This window comes from Petaurus breviceps, unplaced genomic scaffold, assembly GCF_028583685.1.
Source record: "Petaurus breviceps papuanus isolate PSGF00001 unplaced genomic scaffold, PetGlider_PUasm1.0 138, whole genome shotgun sequence".
NCBI classification, from domain to species: Eukaryota; Metazoa; Chordata; class Mammalia; order Diprotodontia; family Petauridae; genus Petaurus; species Petaurus breviceps.
The window spans coordinates 21,639,682-21,658,968 of record NW_027185694.1 but is presented as its reverse complement, the minus strand read 5'-3'; the positions used below and the strand labels follow the sequence as shown (position 1 = coordinate 21,658,968).

The window sequence follows — 19,287 nt, the reverse complement described above, 5'->3', positions numbered from 1 at the left end:
TCATGATCTCATCAAAGTCTAGGGCAAGGTTTATGGTCCCCATTTTACTGAGGACACAGAGACTCAGGGAAAGAGATAGGTGTAAGGGCCAGCAAGCAAATTCTGGAAATGGAACAAGAACGCAGGCCTGCAGCCTGAGAGCCCAGGGTTCCTTTGGTGGTATTCAGTGGCCCTTCCCCTGTCCCCCAGCTCTGGCCAGCTGGGCACTACTTGAGGGGAGGGCAGGCCAGGGGCACCTTAGTGGACTAATCCTACCCCTCCACACCCATATGGGGAGGGAATAACCTGCTCTCTTCTGTAACCCAGATCTGCACCAAAAACAGCGCTGGGAACCACACCAACCATCTCCACATGGACTGCGCCATCACTGGGAGGCCTTGCTGCATCGGTACCAAAGGAAGGTGAGAGAGGACTGGCCCCTGCCACACCCACCTGGCTTCTCAGGCCTGGCACAGGAGGTGTTGGTGACACATGGGACAGGCTGGTTAGTGGACTATCCTAGGGAGGGTTCCAAGTATGGGGCTAGGCAAGATAAGCCCAGACTACAGGGGACCCCTCTGGTGACCTGTCTGAATTTTCCTCCCTCTAAGGTGTGAAATCACCTCTCGGGAATACTGTGACTTCATGAGGGGCTATTTCCATGAGGAGGCTACATTGTGCTCCCAGGTATGGGGATGGGGGCAGGGGGGAGCGGTTTTATTTTTTTTTATGCAGGGCAAGGTGTATGTGTGGGAGAGTGGGGTTTGGCGCAAGGATTCCAGACCTTTGAGGAACTGTGGGTATCGTCCCAGCCTGGGTCTGTCCCTTCTATCCCCAATAACCTGTTTTACTTCCTAAGATGCTGATAGGCCACTCTGTCCCTGCAGGTGCACTGCATGGATGATGTCTGTGGCCTTCTGCCCTTCCTTAACCCCGAAGTTCCTGACCAGTTCTATCGTCTCTGGCTCTCCCTTTTCCTACATGCTGGGTAAGTCACTGTACTCCTGGGCTAGGGCCTAGGGGTTTTTCTAGCCTCTAGGGCATACAAGGTTGAATGTGATGGCTGGGGCCTACTCCCCTTCTCTTAGGTTTCTCCGTCCTTACTGTCTAATTTTGGCAGAAACTAGTGTTAGGGATGGAGGGCAGGAGAGAGAAACTTTTTCTGAAAGTTTGCATCATACCATAACACACACACATTTCTTTGATCCCCAGGAAGTATACCTGAGGCTAATGGGCAAAAAAGTATTAAACCCTTCCTGTGTGTAAAAGAGCCCCACTTAGCTCTGGGGAATACCAATATGGACCTTAATAACATAGGCGGGGTGAGCCTTGAGGCATGAGGGGAGGTGGGTCTGTGTGGTTCTTAGTGTTCTGCTCCTTTTTCCTTAACAGGATCTTACACTGCCTCGTGTCTGTCTGCTTCCAAATGACGATCCTTAGGGACCTGGAGAAGCTGGCTGGGTGGCACCGCATATCTATCATCTACCTTCTGAGTGGTATCACAGGCAACCTGGCCAGCGCCATTTTCCTTCCCTACCGGGCTGAGGTGAGCCTGTCCCACACAGCACAGACATGGCTGTCAGTCTGATGCTGTTGGGATCTATCTGGCTCTGCCACTGGCTCACTGGGTTACCCTTTGCCTTTCTGGGTTTCATTTTCTCTTTAAAGTGAGGGGGTTTTACCTCATGATCAGTGAGGAGTCTGAGCTCTGATAGTCTGTTATGTTCTGAGCATTCTTTCGTGACACTTTGTGCTTTCAGTTTGGTCCTTGAATCCAGTTTTGTTTTGTATTATTCTTGAATTTCATTTCCCTAACCAAACCATAAGCTAGTCAAGTGCAGCCTTTTCTCCATTTCCTGCAGAGCTTAACTGAGCACATACTAGGTACTTGATAAAGACACCTTTGAAGGTCTCCTCTGGCAGACACAATTCTGAAAAGAGACCTAAAATCAGAAACGTTCAATCACTTTGTCCTTAGTATGTGATTGGACACTAGGGAAGAATTTAAGAAAAGTACTGACAAAAATCAGCGTTCTAGGGGAACTTGAAATCCTGGCCCCAGGAAAGAAATTATCAAATGCACCTTCTTGCTTTTGGCCGGTTGGGAACTATAGGAATGAAATGGTGCCTGTTATTAGATGGGGACACTTTGTTGTTTCCTTGGATTAAAGTGGTGTGTGGGTGAGAGGAGGGTAGGCGACAGTAGTATTATCCAGAAATGACTGGGACATGTAAAAACAAAAAGCATTTCAACAAAACTTATTTACAAAATTAAAAAAAAAATTCACACAGGAGGGTTGTAAGATTGGACTTACAACCTTACAGAAATTATAAGAGATGTAAAAGATCTGTGAATGAAGAGTTTCAGGTTTATTCATGAGCACTTAGAACCTTCCAATAAGGCAACCTTGAACCATTGGTTTCTTTGAAAATTGTGGTGAGGGTCAATCAGTAAATTAACATCCATGTTACAAGATATACAAACAAAGGCAAAAGACTTCCTCTGCCCTGAAGGAACTCAGGGGATACAACATGCAAACAAGCCATATATATAGAGAGAGGGAAGGCTTCCTGGAAGAGATGGTAGGATGCTGGAAATGAAACAATTTGGGCCTAGAAGGTGCCCTAGGTCCAGGTGCACCTTCAGCAAGGCCGTCTAGGGCATCTCTGAAATCCCAGCCTGTTTCAATCTACTCCCCTCCCCACCTGCCCCAATTTTCACCCCTTCTAGGAGTCTCCTTTTTCATCATGTCTCTTCTTGCAGGTTGGCCCCGCAGGCTCTCAGTTTGGCATCCTCGCCTGCCTCTTTGTGGAGCTGTTTCAGAGCTGGCAGATCCTGGCTCGGCCTTGGCGAGCTTTCTTCAAGCTCCTGGCCGTGGTGCTGTTCCTCTTCACCTTTGGTCTCCTGCCCTGGATCGACAACTTTGCCCACATATCTGGCTTCATCAGTGGCTTCTTCCTTTCCTTTGCCTTCTTGCCCTACATCAGCTTTGGCAAGTTTGACTTGTATCGAAAACGGTGCCAGATCATTGTCTTCCAGATCATCTTCCTGGGGCTCCTCTCTGGCCTGGTGATCCTCTTCTACTTCTACCCAATCCGCTGTGAGTGGTGCGAGTTCCTCACATGTATCCCCTTCACAGACAAGTTTTGTGAGAAATATGAATTGGATGCTCAGCTCCACTGATCCAGGGCCCCAGGAGGTGGAGCTTGGAGGGGGATAGTGTGGCGGACCGGAGTCGGGAGCTGCGCCTCCCTGTCCCCCGGGTGGGGACGGACCCGGGTCCCAGCCCGCTGGCCGATCTTGCCCACCTCCCGTCCAGGCTTCCTCACTTGGCAGTCCAGCCTGGCCCTGCCTCATCTCACCGTGACTCACATGTTTCCTGAAAACAGAATGATTGGGCCTTGTTCAGTTTTGTTGAACCCCTCTTGTGCCTCCAAGTTTTTATTACACTAGTGTCCATAACTGCCTTTTTAATGAGCCCAGCTGACGTGACGACCACCACATGTGGCCAATAAATGGAACGGGAGCGTTTTAGCTGCCATTAACTCGGGTCATGTTTGTGTATTTGTCCTTCCTAGGCTGCCAGCCTCCATGAGGACACTGGGATACCACAGAGCCACAAAGCTGGGGAAGGCTCAGGCTAACTTTACTGGGACTAGGGGGAGAGGGCAAAGTGATTTTGTGATTTCAAAGAAAGGAACTGGAAATGGGCAAGGGGAAGCTGAGTCAGGTCAGGAGAAGAGCGGCCCTAGCTCACCAGCATGAGAAAAGATGCTTCTGGACACTAGGGAAGACAAGATGCCTCTCATTGATAGAAATAAGAAATAGCGGCCCCATTTCCCTTGTTTTAAGCAAGATAAAGATCCATAAAGTCAGAATGCATAATCAAGTACATAGGAGGGGCAGGTGGCAAACACAGTGAGAACACCAGGGCGCCAGGCCCAATATGCAGGCCACACCTAGGGCGCCAAGTTTCAAGTTCCAAGTCTTGTTACTCCTTGGGAGAGAGCCCCATCTTGTCATCCTGTTTCTCTCCAATCATGCAAAATTCTTGGGTTTTTGGAATGGATCCCTGTAAAACAAGGAACCTTCCAATCAGGCAACTCTGAGCAGGTAAAATCTTGGGTTATTCTGCCACAAAGTAGGACCCATGATCTCCGAAGGAATGTGATGGATACTGTGTGACCTAGGGCCCCCTACCTTTAGCAAAAGACTAATTTTGTCAGGGTGGGGAAGACTGGTGCTTTATAGATTTACTGGACCAGATTAGGAAGAGGATGGACAAAGGCCTTAATAGGTATCCTGTTTAAAAAGAGATACCTTTTAAGAGTTTGAAAGCAGTGGTCACTACTGGGACAAGGGGACAGCTGAAGAAGAGTCATTTGAGAAACAGCTGTCACTGTTACCTGCTCTCAAAGACCAAACTGGCATGTGGGAAGCATATTAAATATGTTAGTCAAACTGGGTTTTATTTGGAGGTTTTTAGGCCTTTGGAAGACAAACTCTTTAGGAAATTGATGAACTTCAGGAGTTAATGCCATCTATCACCTATATCTTGTGGGGATGACCTGCATTGGCCTATCCATGCTTCCTCCTTTTCTCCTTCGTAACAAACAGCATGCATGTAGAAAATGGAATTAAGGTCAGAAGCAAAATCTGGGGCCAGGGAACAAATGATGCTAAACAGATTTTATGAATAGCATTCCAGGACCTCATGATTATACCTATATCTCTGTAGTGCTTTAAGATGTACAAAGCACCTTCTCACAATAAATCTGGGTTGTCCTGCAAAGATTATTATTTCAGCCTGACAAATGAAGAATCCAGAGCCTTTAGCTCTCTGTGGAGAATAGAAAAGTGACATCTAGTGTTAGTATTTTAACACATGTGGGTGATAAGTGCTAAGCCAGTACTTGAACCCAGGGCTTATGCTGTGGAAAGACCAACTGACCAAAGACATGAGGGTTCAAGCCCCAGCTCTTTAACTTACTAGCTGTCTAGCCCTGGGCCAAGTCCATTAACCTCTCTTTTGCCTGGTTTCCTCATCTGTAAATGAAGAAGTTGTACTAAACAATTCCTAAGCTCCCATCTAGCTAAAATGAGAAGAGAAAAAAAAGGTCTACAAATCTGACTCTGAGTTGAATACTTTTCAGCACCCTCTATCCATGTCACAAATCACCTGAATGAGAAGATGATGTATCCTGGCAGCCTCCTGCATCCTCCTTTCTTTAGAAGGCTGGAAATAGCACAAAAAGGGTGACTGTTACACAGACCAAGGCCACTCACTGCCCAGTTCTAATTCCCTGGCCCAATCAGCTATGGGAATTATTACAAACTCATAGGTCCCAAATTAGGGGACATTAGCCTAAAAAGAGAACAGAGCCCAGAGAGGCCAACCCCTGTGGCAGGGCTAGGGAAATAAAGCATAATAACATTGAGGTGAGCCTAAAGAGACGGAAGTGAATCCTGCAAAGTTCAATCCCATCTTGATCTTTGGAATAAAAAGGCTCTCCTGCTCCTGGTTACAGGTCCTTCTTAAGCATTACCTCATTTGTTCCTTAGCTTCTTGATAAAGGAGACCTCATCTCGGTTTCGGATGCCATACCTGAAAAGAGACCTCACTCTGTCACAAAGGACAAAGAAAGAATGGAGGATTGAGGCTGGGGGCCTGATGCTCAGATGAGCAGTGAAAACTCCTACCTTACTACTAAGTGGGATTAAGAAACTTAGTCCTTCTCTTCTCAAAATATTTCTGAGCCCTTTCTAAATTTAACTCACTAACATGAGGGAGTCACATGAGGGGAAAAGATGATACAAAGTCCATCTTTTGAGGAGGGAGGGGCGAAGGCAGGGCAATTGGGGTTAAGTCACTTGCCCAAGGTCACACAGCTAGTGTTACGTGTCTGAGGCCACATTTGAACTCAGGTCCTACTGACTTCTGGGTCAGTGTGCCACCTAGAAACCCCTAAAGTCCATCTTTTTTACCTCAGATGTTACTACCTTCCTTCAGCTTGGTTCCTTTTGGTGCCAGAGCTATTTCCATGGCTAAAGACCAACTAACAGATCACATTTCTAATGTGTGTTTTCCTTCCAATATTCAACCATTAAGGTCTTTCAATCTTGTTTTGTCTATCTGTCCTTTCCTCTTCTCTTCCCATTTGCTATCATGACTATGTTTTAGCCAAGCTTTCAGGAAAGCTGCTAACAGCCAAACCTCCCAGAAAGGAAGACAATTATCAATTAAACATTTATCAAGCACATGCAGAAACCTGTGTTGTAGGGCTTATGTACAGAACACTATCCTGGGAGTGTTGAGGGAGAACACTTACTCAGTCTTTTCTACATTAAAAGGGCACCCTGAATGTCTGGAATCATAGATGATGTTGGTGTGGAGGGACACTTACTCTCGGAGTTTCTTCCCATCTTCAGTTAGCTTCTCTCCAGCAAAAGTAAGATGATATGTTCTCCATATATATGACCTAAAGATCTCCCCAAGAATTTAAGAGGGAGTAAAATCAAACATCAGAACTCAATAGAAAGGTAACCCAAACCTGTTACCAAAGACAGATCCCAAAGGTCTCCTAAGAAGACTATAGCTTTCCTCTGGAGAGTAAGGCCTTTTAAGTATCCCTATTTGTCAAAGAGGAAAGAGACCCTGGAATAAACATTAGCTCTCCCCTAGGATCCTAGAGCTAGTGAACCTAGTTTTAAGAAGATCTTTTAGCAGCTTATCTTCAGTGTTATACTGAGACCACTATCTCCTTAAGTACTTCTAAAAATCAATCCTCATTTTACAAATGGAGAAATAGGCCCAGAGGTGGAAAGTAACTTTCCCAAATTCACACAGTGGGTTAGTGGCAGAGCCAGGATTACAAACTAGGTGCCCCAAATCCTAGTTTGCTATTCCAAAATTATTCCCACAGCCTGGCAGGGCTGTAGAGGTCAACTAGTCCAACCTCCTACCCAATACAGGCACATATTTTTCAGCTTGGGGGAGGGGGAAAAGGGGTGGGTAGATTACTGAGCTGCTTGGACACCCATACTGAGAAAGCTCATGTAATTATACAAGACTGCCTTCTCTATATTAAGGATTACTAATTATTTGATTATTCTTTCTGAGGTTGATCTGATTTCTACCTTTTTGTCAAAACTTCTACTCAAGTAGGGGACAAAGAAAAGATGATAAACCCTTTTTACTTTGACAACTCACCAACTGATATGCTGTATGCCTCCTTCCCGCTCCTGTTTGAGCTGCACATATCTCTGGATAGCCTTCTTTAGGTCCAAGGTTGTGGCATTTTGCACCACCACAACAGCTGAAATGTGGATACAGACAAAGTGTGTAAAAATTCCTAGTGGGCAACCTTCTCTACCTTTAACTCAACTGCCCACAATGGGCTGGGGCTCTTCAGGAAGGAAATGAATTGTGCCTCAGACTGCTGGGGAAGAAGTGGGCAGGAATCTTGGGACCGGACCTGACTGAAGACACTTGCAGTGACTTTATGAGAGACCTGGAGACAAGTCCCTTCCCCTTTCTAGTGTTAGCCCACTCTGTGTTTCATTCCCCCAATATTAATGAATTTCTCAGCCCTTAGCAGTCTCACAAATGATTACAATAGACAAATATAAATCTTAGATATCTCCATGGTAGTTAAAAAAAGTAAAGGATAACTAAAAAGTTCTTACGCATCACTTCTCCATCCACTTTGCAAACTCTGACAGTCATTGCTTGGCCATATTCCAGAGCTATCTGAGAATTTATCTCCTCCAAAGTGACCTGGAACACAATAATAATTAATTAGAGGAAAAGGAACATAGGATTCGAACCTAGAAAGTGTGGCAAGTCAGGCCCAATCTCTTTAAGGTTTACAAAGAGCTCTCTGCACAACAAACCTCTGTATCATCTTAATTTCAGAGCAGGAAATTGAGATTCAGGAAAATTAAAGGGATTATCTTTTACACACCTGGTTTTAGTGTCCGGGACCACGGTTACACAAGGGCCGAGTGGGCGCCACGGGCAGCTTCGGGCTCCTCTGGCCCACCCGGCGCACGCGCGCACCCCGCCTCCTTTACTCCATCAGACAGATCCAGAATCTAACTTTCAGTCTGGCCGCGCTCTTACGGTCAGTACTGGTACGTCCTCGGCTTCTCCACCTCCGCCCCCTCCTCCTGCCCACGTTCCCCCATTAGACCGTAAGCGCCCGGAGAGCAGGGCCTCTCTTTCTTGTGGGTTTTTGTATCCCCCGCGCTCAGCACAATGCCTGGCATACAGCATTCCCTTAGTTCTGACCCCTTCCTCACTGGTAACCGGTACTTTTCACACGTTTCTGTACAGGACCAGGGAGGAGAAGAGCCTTCGGAAGCCTGGGCCTGGGTCCTAGCGACCATCCCCTCCCTCCCCAAACTCCCTTCCAGACCTGGATAGGCAGGTCACAGAGCAGCGGATCCTGAACGATCATGGCGAGCCCCTCTTGAAACACATCCACCACCTCGGCGTGAGGGAGCGCCTCCTCTTCGTCATCTTCATCTTCCCCGCCGCCTCCGCTGCTCGCGGCCTCCACCTCCTCCTTGGCAACCGGCAGCTTCTCCTCCGCCTCCCAGTCCTCCATCTCCAAGTCCTTAGTAGAAAACTTCCAGTGAGAGCTACCAAGGGGACAGCTCGGAAACTGCTGAGAGGAGGGCGGGACTGCCCAAGAGGCTGCTGGGTAACGGCTATTGGTGGAAAGAGAGACCAGGCTTCCGAAGGGCGACCTTGGGGGAGAAGAGAGGGGCGGGGCTGAGAAGGCGCGAGCTTGATGCAAGGCGGATGAGGAACCATCACTGGTGAGAGGAATGGAGCAGACCGCGGTGGGGCCCATGGGGAACGGCTATTGCTGGAAAAGGAGGGGCGGGGATTCCCTACCTAGGGAATGGGGGATGGCCATGAGTGAGAGGAGAGAGGAGGGACCGACCGATGAGGGGCGGGGCCACTGCGACCGATGGAGAACTGCTATTGGTGGGAGCACGGGGGCGGGGCTGTCGCGGATTAGTGAGGTCGTACGCCGTTTGATGGTGGACGTTGGTGAACCTCAGTGAAAATGCTGCTCTTCTGCCCGGGCTGCGGGAACGGGCTGATTGTGGAGGAGGGACAGCGCTGCCACCGCTTCGCCTGTAACACGTGCCCTTACGTGCACAACATCACCAGGAAGGTGCGGGCGGGTCTGCCGGGGTCGAGAGGAAAGGGGCGTCTGTCTGTAATGAAAAGAGGCGTGGGGGCGCTGTGGTCTGTGAGCGGGGAAAGCGTGGTCTAGGGGCTGTAGAGCGCTGGACTTGGGGGTTCACGTTGGATTGGATTAGATGGCCTCTACGGACCCTTTCAGCTATCAGGCTGTGGTCGTGTAAGCCTCAAGCGGAAGAGGACAATCGTCTGTGGGCCGGAGGAGGCGAGCGAAGACTGGGGAGATATTAAAAAAAAAAAAAGACTTGGGGATATAAAAGGGATTGTGTGAGATGTAAAGTAGGAGCTGTCACGGTACCAGGAAAATAGACTGGACTGAGTAGAGCTGGAAGTTAGGGTGACCAGTCCATCAGTAAACATTTATTAAGCTGTCTGCTAGGTGCCAGGCATTCTGTTAAGTACTCAAATAACACCATTTAATGACTTTCTAAAAATATGCATGTTTTTAATGTCAGCAAATTATTTTCTCCATCGTTTACGTGTATACACATACTTTTTTTTTTTAATGGCATATCACTTGTGAAACCTATCATTGACTCTTAAAGGGTTACTTTTCAAACCTTAGGACACACAAGTGTTTTGTCAGCTTTGTTGTTAGAGGTAAAAGAAAGGGTGTGTGTGTGTGTGTGTGTGTGTGTGTGTGTGTGTGTGTGAAAAAGAATAGTCTTTGAGGGCAGATGGGAAAGTTGGTAGTAAAGGAGTGGGATATCAAGGAGCCCTGGTTTTTCAAATAGCTGCTGGTTAAAGACTAAACCTACTAAATGGGTGAGATGCCAAATAGGAGAAACTAAGGGATTCTAGATTTGTCTGTTGTACAGCTCCTCATACTCTTGTTTTTCAGTCTCTGGTGACCTCCAATCCCTCTGTTTCTCAATTTCCCACATTATCACTCTTGCATTGGTTAAACTCACTGCCTTTTCCATCTTGACCCTTTGTAATGTTAATGGATTTAAGATCTTCCCTGCCCATTAATAGGCCTTGTGGAGCCCATTAAGGGAAGCTTGCCTAGGGAAGGCTTGCTTTTAGGAAGGTTTTAACACTTTTTGCTAATTTCTAATTAGGCACTGAGTGAGGAGAAGTGTATATATACTCTGAGTTTGTATTTTGCTTTGGGGGCTCATTTATGAGAAGGATCTTGTGATTCTCTGATCAAGATTCTGTATGTTCAGAACTCCTGACTGCTCAGATGATCAGGGAATATATGTAAAGGCTCATTTGTTCTGGGGATATATGTAAAGTATATATAGTTGATTCAGTTTGTCAGAGCCCTATCTTTGCTTGTATTTTCTGTTTGTATTTTTTCTGAAGTTCAGGGTGCTGACTTTTCTCCTGAACTAGTGAATGTAATTTAAAAAAGATTGTTGACCCCTTTAACAGTTATCTTTCCTATTTTTTTTTTTAAAGCAATTGGGGTTAAGTAACTTGCTCAAGGTTACACGGCCAGGTGTTTCTCGGTGGGTGCTAAGTGTCTGAGCCCGGATTCGATCCCCAGGTCATCCCAACACTGGAACGAGTGCTCTTACTCGCTGTGCTACCTGGCCACCCCCAGTTATCTTTCCTATTAAAGCAGATCTAAGAACCTGTGCTAACAGCCATCTTGGGTATGCCAGTGTGGTTGTGGCTACACACCTTTAGTGAATCAGTCCAACTCTACATTATCCTTTTGTCTTGAGTCTGTTGTCTTCTCTCTTCCCTCTTTTAGGAGGTAAGCAATTTGATAAAGGTTACACATGTGTAGTCATGAAAATTATTTTTCCATATTAAATGTGTTATAAAAGGAAAAAAATACCCCCACCACCCCAAGAAAAGTAAAGTAAAAAAAGAGTATGCCTCAGATTGCATTCAGATGCTACCAGTTCTTTCACTGCAGCTGGATAGTATTTTTCATCTTAAGTCCTTTGAAATCGTATGGCTGAGAGTAGCTAAGTCATTCATCATACAATATTGTGTACAATGTTTTCCTGGCTCTGCTTACTTCACTTTGTATCAGTTCATGTAAGTCTTCCCAGGTTTTTTGAAAGCATCCTGTTCAGTTCTTATAGCACAACAGTATTGCACCACATTCTTTTGGGGGGGGACTGAGACTAATTTATATTTTTCTTTGAAGCTTTTCACATAGCTATTTTGACATTGTTGTAGTCTGAGTTTGTGTTTTGATCTTCCCTTTCATCATAGTTAGGTTATATTTTTGTTGTTTGTTCATTTTCCTAACCTATTTCTTGACTTTTAATGTTATGTTAAAGTTGAGCTTTGCTCTTGGGGTGGAGTGGGCACTGTCCCAAGCTTCAGGTTTTTTTTTTTCAGAGTTAGTTCTGGAAGTCTGTAAGTTTTCAGTTTTTTCAAGGTAGTATGAACTAAGAAGAGGTGTAATCACTGCTCTCCTGCCCTGTACTTTGGTCTGTGAGTGACCACAAGCACTCTTTTCTTCCTTAGAGCTGTGACCAGGGTCCCTGCTCCCTTGCAGCACACTCTTTAGTGTGCTGATGCTCCTCTTTACCCTGAAACTGTGACCTAGAACCACATAAGGGCAATGCAACATCGTCCTTTTAATGCCAAGAAAGGATCCCGCATAATCTCCTTCTGACCGGTTGCCCAACTCCCTTACCATCTATGGGGTGAGAGCTCTGGAAACTGGATTCACTTGTCCCCAAGCCTGCTACCGTCCTGGCCTGGCATTGCCTGTGCTGGACTATGCTCTTCTCTCATCCTGGTAGACAGAGCTTTCCTGCCAAGTGGCCTTGGGCTGGAAAATTGTTTCATCCCACCCTTTTGTTGCTTCAGAACTCATTTTGAGGTATTGTTTTAATGTTGTTTGGAAGGAATTTGGGAGAGCTCAAGTGAGTCCATGCCTCTACCCTGCCGTCTTGGCCCTGCCCTTTCACTATATATTCTTTGATCCAATGACACTGGCCTCTTTTCATTTCACAATACCGTGTTTTTTTTTTTTTAATCATTTTCATTTTCAGCTTAGCATTTTCTACTTTCTCCCCCATTGAGGAAGTAAGGGGAAAAACATGTTACAAACATGTATAGTCAAGCAAAACAGATTCCTGTATTAGTCATGTCTGAAAAACATATGTCTCAACCTCTACTCTGAGTCAATCACTTCTCTACCTAGATGTGGGTAATATGTTTTAGCATGAGTTCTTTAGAATTCTGGTTGGTCATTGTGTTGATCATTGTTCCCAAGTTGTTCATAGTTTTTTGTCTTTACAATATTGTTATTCAGGGGTGTTAGTGTTTGACTCATAGAGTATTAAAACCAAGAGGAATCTTACAGATTACCTGGTCCTGTCCCATAATTTTGTAGATGTGGAAACTGATAGCTAAAGAAAGGAAATGACTTGCTCAAGATCACACCTGTAGTGGAAAAGTCTAGAATCAGACCCTGGTATTCTGACTTTCAGTTCACAGTCCTCTTTCCCTTGTGTACCATTTGCTTTTTGGTTTTGATTGTCTTTGGTCTTCCTATGCTAATTTCTTTGGAGTTTTCCTTATTTATGCCTAAACTTCTTTCCTCCCATTCTGTGATCTCCCCTCAAGTGTCTGCTTGGACTGATAAATTTCCATCTGCTTGGTCAGTATGGTTCTTGTTTAGTAATTTTCTGAACGTTGTGTAGAGTTAATGATCATGCTGGAGCCTGGAGGGGACAGATGGTGCCATTCGATCTTCTGGGGTATTAACATGGTGATGTGGTTTGCTAGGTAACGAATCGGAAGTATCCAAAGCTGAAAGAAGTGGATGATGTGCTGGGGGGAGCTGCTGCCTGGGAGAATGTCGACTCTACTGCAGGTGAGAAGCAGGGCCCTTTTTCTTAGTCCCTGCCAAGGGTATCAACAGTAATTGTTCCAGTGGCATGGCTGCTGACCACTTCCCTTCACATTATACACTTGAAATTGTTCCCATATGACAAGGACCAGAGTAGTGATAATCTTTTTTTTTTGTAAGAACTATTTCTATAATACTTTAAAGCTTGCAAATCATTTTACTTATAGCATTTCTGATTTTTACACTGTATTACTTCTCAAAGAAAATGTGCCTCTCCTCCATTTTTAAAATTAAGATTAGGGAATATAAAATTTACTTTAATAAATATAACAAATGAAAAATATTCTTTACTTCTGTATTACCTATTTAAGAGAAAAAGATCAGGCTGGTGGGGAGACAGAAGAGTAAGAGGAGCAAAAATAATAACCTCAATGTGTATCAGACCTGGGAGGCAAAGCACAACCTGATTGATTATTTTTTGTTTTAAAAAAATACATCTTGGGGCAGCTAGGTGGCGCAGTGAGTAGAGCACTGGCTCTGGAGTCAGGAGGACCTGAGTTCCAAACCAGCCTCAGACACTTAGCACAAAACCAGCTGTGTGACCTTGGGCAAGTCACTTAACCCCAATTGTTCTACCTTTCCCCTCCAAAAAGCAAAAAAAAACCCCAAAACAAAACAAAAAAAACCAAACATCTTTAGGGCAAGTCACTTAACCCCAATTGCCCTGTCTTCCCCCCTCCAAAAAGACAAAAAAAAAAGCAAATATATCTTTAGATTTTAAAAAGTGAATAACATTGCTAGAATTTGTTATAGAAAACTTTAATGCCTGTTTGAAGTTTGAAAGCACAAATATTCTTGGAGTCTTCTTTTCCTAAAGGGGTATTTAAAAAATTCTCCAAATAAATGAATTTTGGTTCACATTGGTCTTAAAAATACCTGCCATACAGCACTTTTTGGAGATGTGGAATGTACTGTTAAAGATAACCTTAAAACTTTAAGCTGCACTAAGGCTTTTGGGACACCCTGCACATAGCTGCTTTATAATGAAGCCATCGGCCCTGAAGGATAGCATCTCTGCTGGCCTCGTCAATAGAGGCTCAGAGCAGGGCTTCCAAACTGAGGTAGTTGTAGTCATTGTTCTTCAGTCATGTCTGAATGCTCTGAACTTTCACTTGACTTTACACATTGTCTGTTTTCCAGGTTATCTTCTGGTAAATGCTGGGGGAAAACCAGTTTTATTTCCTCAATTTTCCTTGGTGCTTTTAATCCAATAAAGGCTGAAATAGGGAGAATTAGGGCCTCCAGGAAAGTCCACAACCCCAGAGGCATCCCATGGTATGTGGTGCCCTTCGCTGAGAACCAGTTAGTTCCCTGGTTGGGCCAGAACAGAGCAGAAGCAACAAAGGCAGTGTCAAGAGCTGAGTTGGGCCCCTGTCCTCCCAGGCCACGCTGGTGCTTGGTCTTCATCTCCAGTACAGAGAGAGCACTTCAAAAGCACTTGTTTAATAATGGCTCAGTAGCATTTTTGTACAAGAAAGAAGAATGGAATTTTTAAAATCAATGGGCATTGTTTTTTTTTCCCTCTGCAGAGCCGTGCCCCAAGTGTGAACACCCTCGAGCTTACTTCATGCAGCTTCAGACTCGTTCTGCTGATGAGCCCATGACCACCTTCTACAAGTGCTGCAATGCGCAGTGTGGACATCGCTGGCGGGACTAGTCCCAGAGCCTGTTCCTGTTGGCTGGCCAGCTGGATTGATGTGTGCCATGCTCAGTGTTCTCTGATTGCTGTGTGACTTGGGGAGAGCTCCCAGTTGGGAATGTATATTATGTAACATATGGGTTGTGGAAATAAATGGTGGAAATCTTTTGTGTGGCAGCAAACTAATTTTCTCTTGGGACCTGTGGTCCAAGATGAAGAAACAATTAACAGCCTAATGCACTGGACAAAATTGGCCTTGCTAATATGGAATCTGGGGTACCCTCATTTAATGGAGTTGTTCATGGATTCCTTGAAAACAACGTTAAGTAAAACATAGGAGGTACCAAGTTCCATAGGAACAGTTGCAATTTGTGAGATGTTCCCGGGCAGCCAAAATTCAGAATATGAAAGCTTAAATTTATTTTTCAAGACTTGAAACTACATGAACTTTGCTATATCATGGCTGGTTTTCCTCTCTCTACAACTTGCTCCTTTCCTGGTTGAGAGACAGGTAAGTAAGGCAAAGACAGGGAGGGGCAGTTCCTCACAGCTCTCAGTACAGTAATTGGGGAGGGTGAGAAGGCCCCATAGGAGGGGCACGAGGCCTGTGTTATCCTGCCCAATTCTACTTGTGGGCAGGCACCTGATTTTGCTGATGATCTAGCAACCTTTTACTGAATGGCCTGAGTATTAAAAGCAATATTTTAAATTTAATTTAGCAATATTTTATATTTAATCCCAATTTAATTGTTGGGGTTAAATGTGTTCATTCCTTTTGAAGGTTCTTTATTATTTAGCAATTTGCAATATTTTCTGTTTTCTGCCTATCTAAAAGTGGGAGTGGAAGGGCTTTATATTTCATTTTTTCCCTCTAGGTTTTATTGGATTGTGATGGAGCATTATGATTTATTAACATTATTTAGAAATAATTCAATAATTAAATTCAACAAAGATTAAACAGTATGTATAAGACAATGTGCTTCATTTTGGGGATAAAATCCAAACATTGCTTATCCTCAAGGAGCCTGACTTTCTCTTGGGGAATAAAATATGAACATGAAAGTCTAAAATAGAAAGGTAAGAGAAGCTTTCATGAAAGTAAAATGGTGTAGTATAATGGCTGGCATGCTGGACTTGAAGTGTTTGAATTCTGCTTGTGATGACATACTGCCCAGAGCCTCAGTTTCCTCATACGTAAAATGAGGGTAATACTATCTGTAATACTCGCCCTACAGGGTTGTTGGAAGGCTCAAATGAGACAAATAGGGGTAAAGATCTTTGCAAACTTTAGAGCATTAAAGTTATTAGTTCAGCCCTCATTTTATAGATGGGGAAAATGAGGTCTGGAGATGTTCATTTTCTTGCCCACAGCTGAATATCTAGTTAGAGACAGAGCTGGGGCTAGCACCCAAGTCTTTGGACTTTCCTGACCTTTTTTATTTTTTTACCATAGTCTTAGATAATTGTCCTATTAAAGCATTTTATTGCATTATAGAGCAATTGGGAGAAAAATTTGTTCCCTTAATAGGATGAACGTTTCCTCTATAATCTTAATTTCTTTAAGAAACCATTCCTTGTCTGAATCCATGAAGTCCTAAATTGAATTTTTACTATATTTTCTTTTAGCATTTGTTCAGCATACTGGGAAAGGAACATTTTCTTTGAGGTGATTGTAAATAACCTAAGATTAGAGTAAATGTTTAAGGAGTCAAAGAGAATAGGTCCTTAGTACTAGTGAAACCAGCAGACTTGTCAAAGGCTGTTAACACTGACTTCCTTCTTAGATTTCAAAAGATTCCACTCATTTGCTTAGTCTGAGTCTTGTTGGGAAGTAAGTGGTTCACATGACTCAAGAGTTTTCACCTAACAGCCTATTTTCATGCATGCTGTGAAAAAATCCCTAGGTCTCTCCTAACTCCTTTGTATTTATTTATTTATTTTAGTTTTCAACATATTTTTTTTTTAATTTTTCATTTATTTACTTTTAGTTTTACAACATTCAATTCCTCAGTTCCTTGAGTTTTAAATTTTCTCCTGCTCCCTCTCCTCCCTTCTCCCCCCATGGCGGCATGCAATCCAAGCTACAAATACCTTCACATTAAACATTAGTCAAGTTGTAAAGGATTATAACCAATGGAATGAACAATGAGAAAGACAAAAAAGAGAGCAGGTAGTTTGCTTCAATCTGCACTCAGACTCTGTAGTTCTTTCTCTGGATGTGGATATCCCTTTCCATCCTGAGTCTTTCAGAGTTGTCTGCAACCTTGCGTTGCTGAGAGGAGCCCAGTCTATCAAAGTTAGTCATCACACATATGGTGTGTCTGTAATTGTTCAATATAGTTTTTTATAAAGAGTTTTCAACATACTCTTTAAAAATTTTTTTTCTTCCTCTCCTCCAACCCTAAGATAGCAATCTGACATAGACTATACATGTACAATCATATTAAATATTTCCACTTTAGTCATGTTGTGAAAGAAGAATAAGAACAAAAGGGAAAACCCTAAGAAAGAAAAAAACAAAAGAATAGTCTACTTCAGTCTGCATTCAGACTCCACAGTTCTTTCTCTGGATATGGATAGCATTTTCCATCATGAGTCTTTTGGAATTGGCTCAGATCATTTTATTGCTGAGAAGAGCTAAGTCTATCAAAGTTGGTGATCACACAACGTTACTGTTACCATGTACAATGTTCTCCTGGTTCTGCTCACTTCACTCAGCATCAGTTCATCTAAGTCTTTCCAGGGTTTTCTGAAATCTGCTTGCTCATCATTTCTTATAGCACAATAGTATTCCATTACATTCATAGCCCCAACTTGTATTCCCTCAGTTTCCAATTCTTGGCCATCACAAGGAGAGCTGCCATAAATATTTTTGTACATGTGGGTCCTTTTCCCTTTTTTGTGATCTCTGGGATACAGACCTAGTAGTGGTATTGCTGGATCAAAGGGTATGCATAGTTTTATAGCCCTTTGGGCATAGTTCCAGATTGCTCTCCAAAATGTGAATTCCTTTTTCAACAAGTTGCTTGTATATCCCCCTGATAGAGGCTATAATTCAAAAATAGAAAAACCTCTCCCTTAGGAAGATAGGTTAGCTTAGTGTTGATGTATAGTAATAATAACTTGCATTTATATAGTACTTTAGGGTTTGCAAAAGATTCTCTTACTTATCTTTTAAGATAGCTATTGCAAAGTGAATAGAACCAACGGCCTTGGAGTCAGGAGGACCTGAGTTTGGATCCGGCCTCAGACACTTGACATACTTACTAGCCGTGTGATTTTGGGCAAGTCACTTAACCCCAGTTGCCCTCCAAAAAAAAAAGATAGCTATTGCAAGTCTTATTCCTGCTTTATAAATTAGGGAAGTACATTTTAGAGAGCTAGAGTAACTTACCCAAAGTCTTGGAACTGGGGTTGCCGTATGCTGTTTAGACTGAGTTGGCCGTCAGGATGGGCTGGACATAGGATACTGTGCAGTGGGTGAGTAGAAGAGTGGTGGGTTTAATTAGAAGGTCTAATCCAGGCATGAGGAACCTTAGGCCTCGAGGCCATATGTGGCCCTCTTGGTCCTCAGGTGAAGTCCTTTGACTGAATCCAGCCTTTACAGAACAAAATATTCAAAGGGCTGTATTAATAAAGTCAAAGTATTAATAGTGATAGTAATACTCGTAGCACCTGCCTCACAGGATTGTTGGAATTAAATGTGTTCATTCTTTTTGAAGATGCTTTGTTAACCCTAAGGCATTAGGATTATAAATATAAATTATTATGGGGAAGTAGAATGAAAGTACATCCAGGTGCCTGTACTACCTTTTTAACAGGACTGATAGGTTTGTGCATTGTACACCTTAAAATCCTCTAGAAATGTGAGCCATTATTATCCCGTTTCCTGAAAAATAAGCATAGAGATGATTGAACGATAGGTGTTTTTTCCCTGTCAAGGTCAAGCCATGTAGTAACGCATACTGGCCACTAGCTGGTGCAGTGGATAGAGTCAGGGAGATCTGAATTCATATTGCCTCAGATGCTCACTCATTGTGAGATCCTGGGCAAGTCAGTTAACCTCTATCTGCCTCAGTTTCCTCTCCTGTAAAATGGGGGTGATAACAATGACATCTACCTGTCAGGGTTGTTTTGAGGATAAAGTGAGGTAATATTTGTATGCTCTTTGCAAACCTCAAAGCACTATATACATGCTAGCTGTTATGTATTTGTGTGTATTTAACTCTTAGAATGCACATTTGTTTTTTGTTTTTACAAAGTACTTATCAAAATGCAATTGTTTGCCTTTTTTTTGAAAGGAAGAGTTAGAATTTTTTTTATTATCTATATTTATTGTGTACTGTTAATACATTTAAAACAGATAATGACTTACTGCATTTCTAGTCATCTTACAGTTTCTTGAAATGGGCCTGAAGCAGATTGCCACGAATTTAATTCTATGACCAAATCCCTTGTAATGTTTAAAATGTTTCATGTTGCACCAAAAATTAGAAATTAAAAGGTTGAGGCAGAGTTAGGGATCTCAATTTGGGCTCTGGCTAAGAAACCAGAGACTCAGAATACAATTTTACAGACAGATTAAGAGCTATTTGTAGGTGACTCTATAGTATAATTCTTCT

General features: G+C 43.4%; 4 protein-coding genes across 10 annotated transcripts in view; 3 read left to right on the top strand and 1 right to left on the bottom strand.

The window, feature by feature from the left end:
- RHBDF1 (rhomboid 5 homolog 1) overlaps positions 1–3,530 on the top strand; it is a 42,857-nt gene extending 39,327 nt beyond the window's left edge. For all 3 annotated transcript variants that reach the window (XM_069107512.1, XM_069107498.1, XM_069107505.1), the window contains exons 14-18: positions 307–401; positions 591–666; positions 867–967; positions 1,372–1,525; positions 2,744–3,530. In XM_069107512.1, the coding sequence (XP_068963613.1) occupies positions 307–401; positions 591–666; positions 867–967; positions 1,372–1,525; positions 2,744–3,163 (846 nt within the window). In that variant the 3' untranslated portion in view covers positions 3,164–3,530. The remainder of the gene's footprint in view (positions 1–306; positions 402–590; positions 667–866; positions 968–1,371; positions 1,526–2,743) is intronic.
- SNRNP25 (small nuclear ribonucleoprotein U11/U12 subunit 25) lies at positions 3,247–8,713 on the bottom strand. 5 transcript variants are annotated; one of them, XR_011172379.1, is made up of 7 exons: positions 8,398–8,712; positions 7,667–7,757; positions 7,191–7,296; positions 6,385–6,459; positions 5,527–5,585; positions 5,160–5,216; positions 3,328–3,359 (listed from the first exon to the last, which is right to left on the bottom strand). XR_011172379.1 is itself a non-coding variant. In XM_069107550.1 (6 exons), the coding sequence occupies exons 1-5, from the start codon at positions 8,587–8,589 to the stop codon at positions 5,528–5,530; spliced, it is 522 nt and encodes a 173-aa protein (XP_068963651.1). In that variant the 5' UTR covers positions 8,590–8,713; the 3' UTR covers positions 3,247–3,359; position 5,527. The 5 variants fall into 5 exon arrangements, 2 of the variants coding, with proteins under 2 accessions (XP_068963651.1, XP_068963642.1); XR_011172372.1 differs by lacking the exon at positions 3,328–3,359 and adding an exon at positions 3,814–4,820; XR_011172378.1 differs by lacking the exon at positions 3,328–3,359 and adding an exon at positions 3,814–4,052.
- Positions 8,714–8,978: 265 nt separating this feature from the next.
- Positions 8,979–14,833, top strand: POLR3K (RNA polymerase III subunit K). The gene is made up of 3 exons (XM_069107554.1): positions 8,979–9,168; positions 12,903–12,990; positions 14,556–14,833. The coding sequence occupies exons 1-3, from the start codon at positions 9,058–9,060 to the stop codon at positions 14,681–14,683; spliced, it is 327 nt and encodes a 108-aa protein (XP_068963655.1). The 5' UTR covers positions 8,979–9,057; the 3' UTR covers positions 14,684–14,833.
- A 139-nt stretch (positions 14,834–14,972) lies between these two features.
- The window catches only part of LOC138176706 (interleukin-9 receptor-like), a 78,403-nt gene continuing 74,088 nt past the window's right edge, over positions 14,973–19,287 (top strand). Inside the window, exon 1 of the mRNA XM_069107524.1 lies at positions 14,973–15,176. The gene's annotated coding sequence lies outside the window, so the exon portion shown is untranslated. The remainder of the gene's footprint in view (positions 15,177–19,287) is intronic.

What these genes read in the sequence shown, in the direction of transcription:
- SNRNP25 (XM_069107550.1), bottom strand. Translation starts at nt 8,589, where the DNA reads ATGGAGGACTGGGAGGCGGAGGAGAAGCTGCCGGTTGCCAAGGAGGAG. An exon ending in GGCATACAGCATATCAGTTG is followed by an intron (nt 6,460 to 7,190) that starts GTGAGTTGTCAA and finishes GGAGATCTTTAG; the next exon opens with GTCATATATATGGAGAACAT. An exon ending in GATGGGAAGAAACTCCGAGA is followed by an intron (nt 5,586 to 6,384) that starts GTAAGTGTCCCT and finishes GTCTCTTTTCAG; the next exon opens with GTATGGCATCCGAAACCGAG.
- POLR3K (XM_069107554.1), top strand. Translation starts at nt 9,058, where the DNA reads ATGCTGCTCTTCTGCCCGGGCTGCGGGAACGGGCTGATTGTGGAGGAG. An exon ending in TGCACAACATCACCAGGAAG is followed by an intron (nt 9,169 to 12,902) that starts GTGCGGGCGGGT and finishes GTGGTTTGCTAG; the next exon opens with GTAACGAATCGGAAGTATCC. An exon ending in GAATGTCGACTCTACTGCAG is followed by an intron (nt 12,991 to 14,555) that starts GTGAGAAGCAGG and finishes TTCCCTCTGCAG; the next exon opens with AGCCGTGCCCCAAGTGTGAA.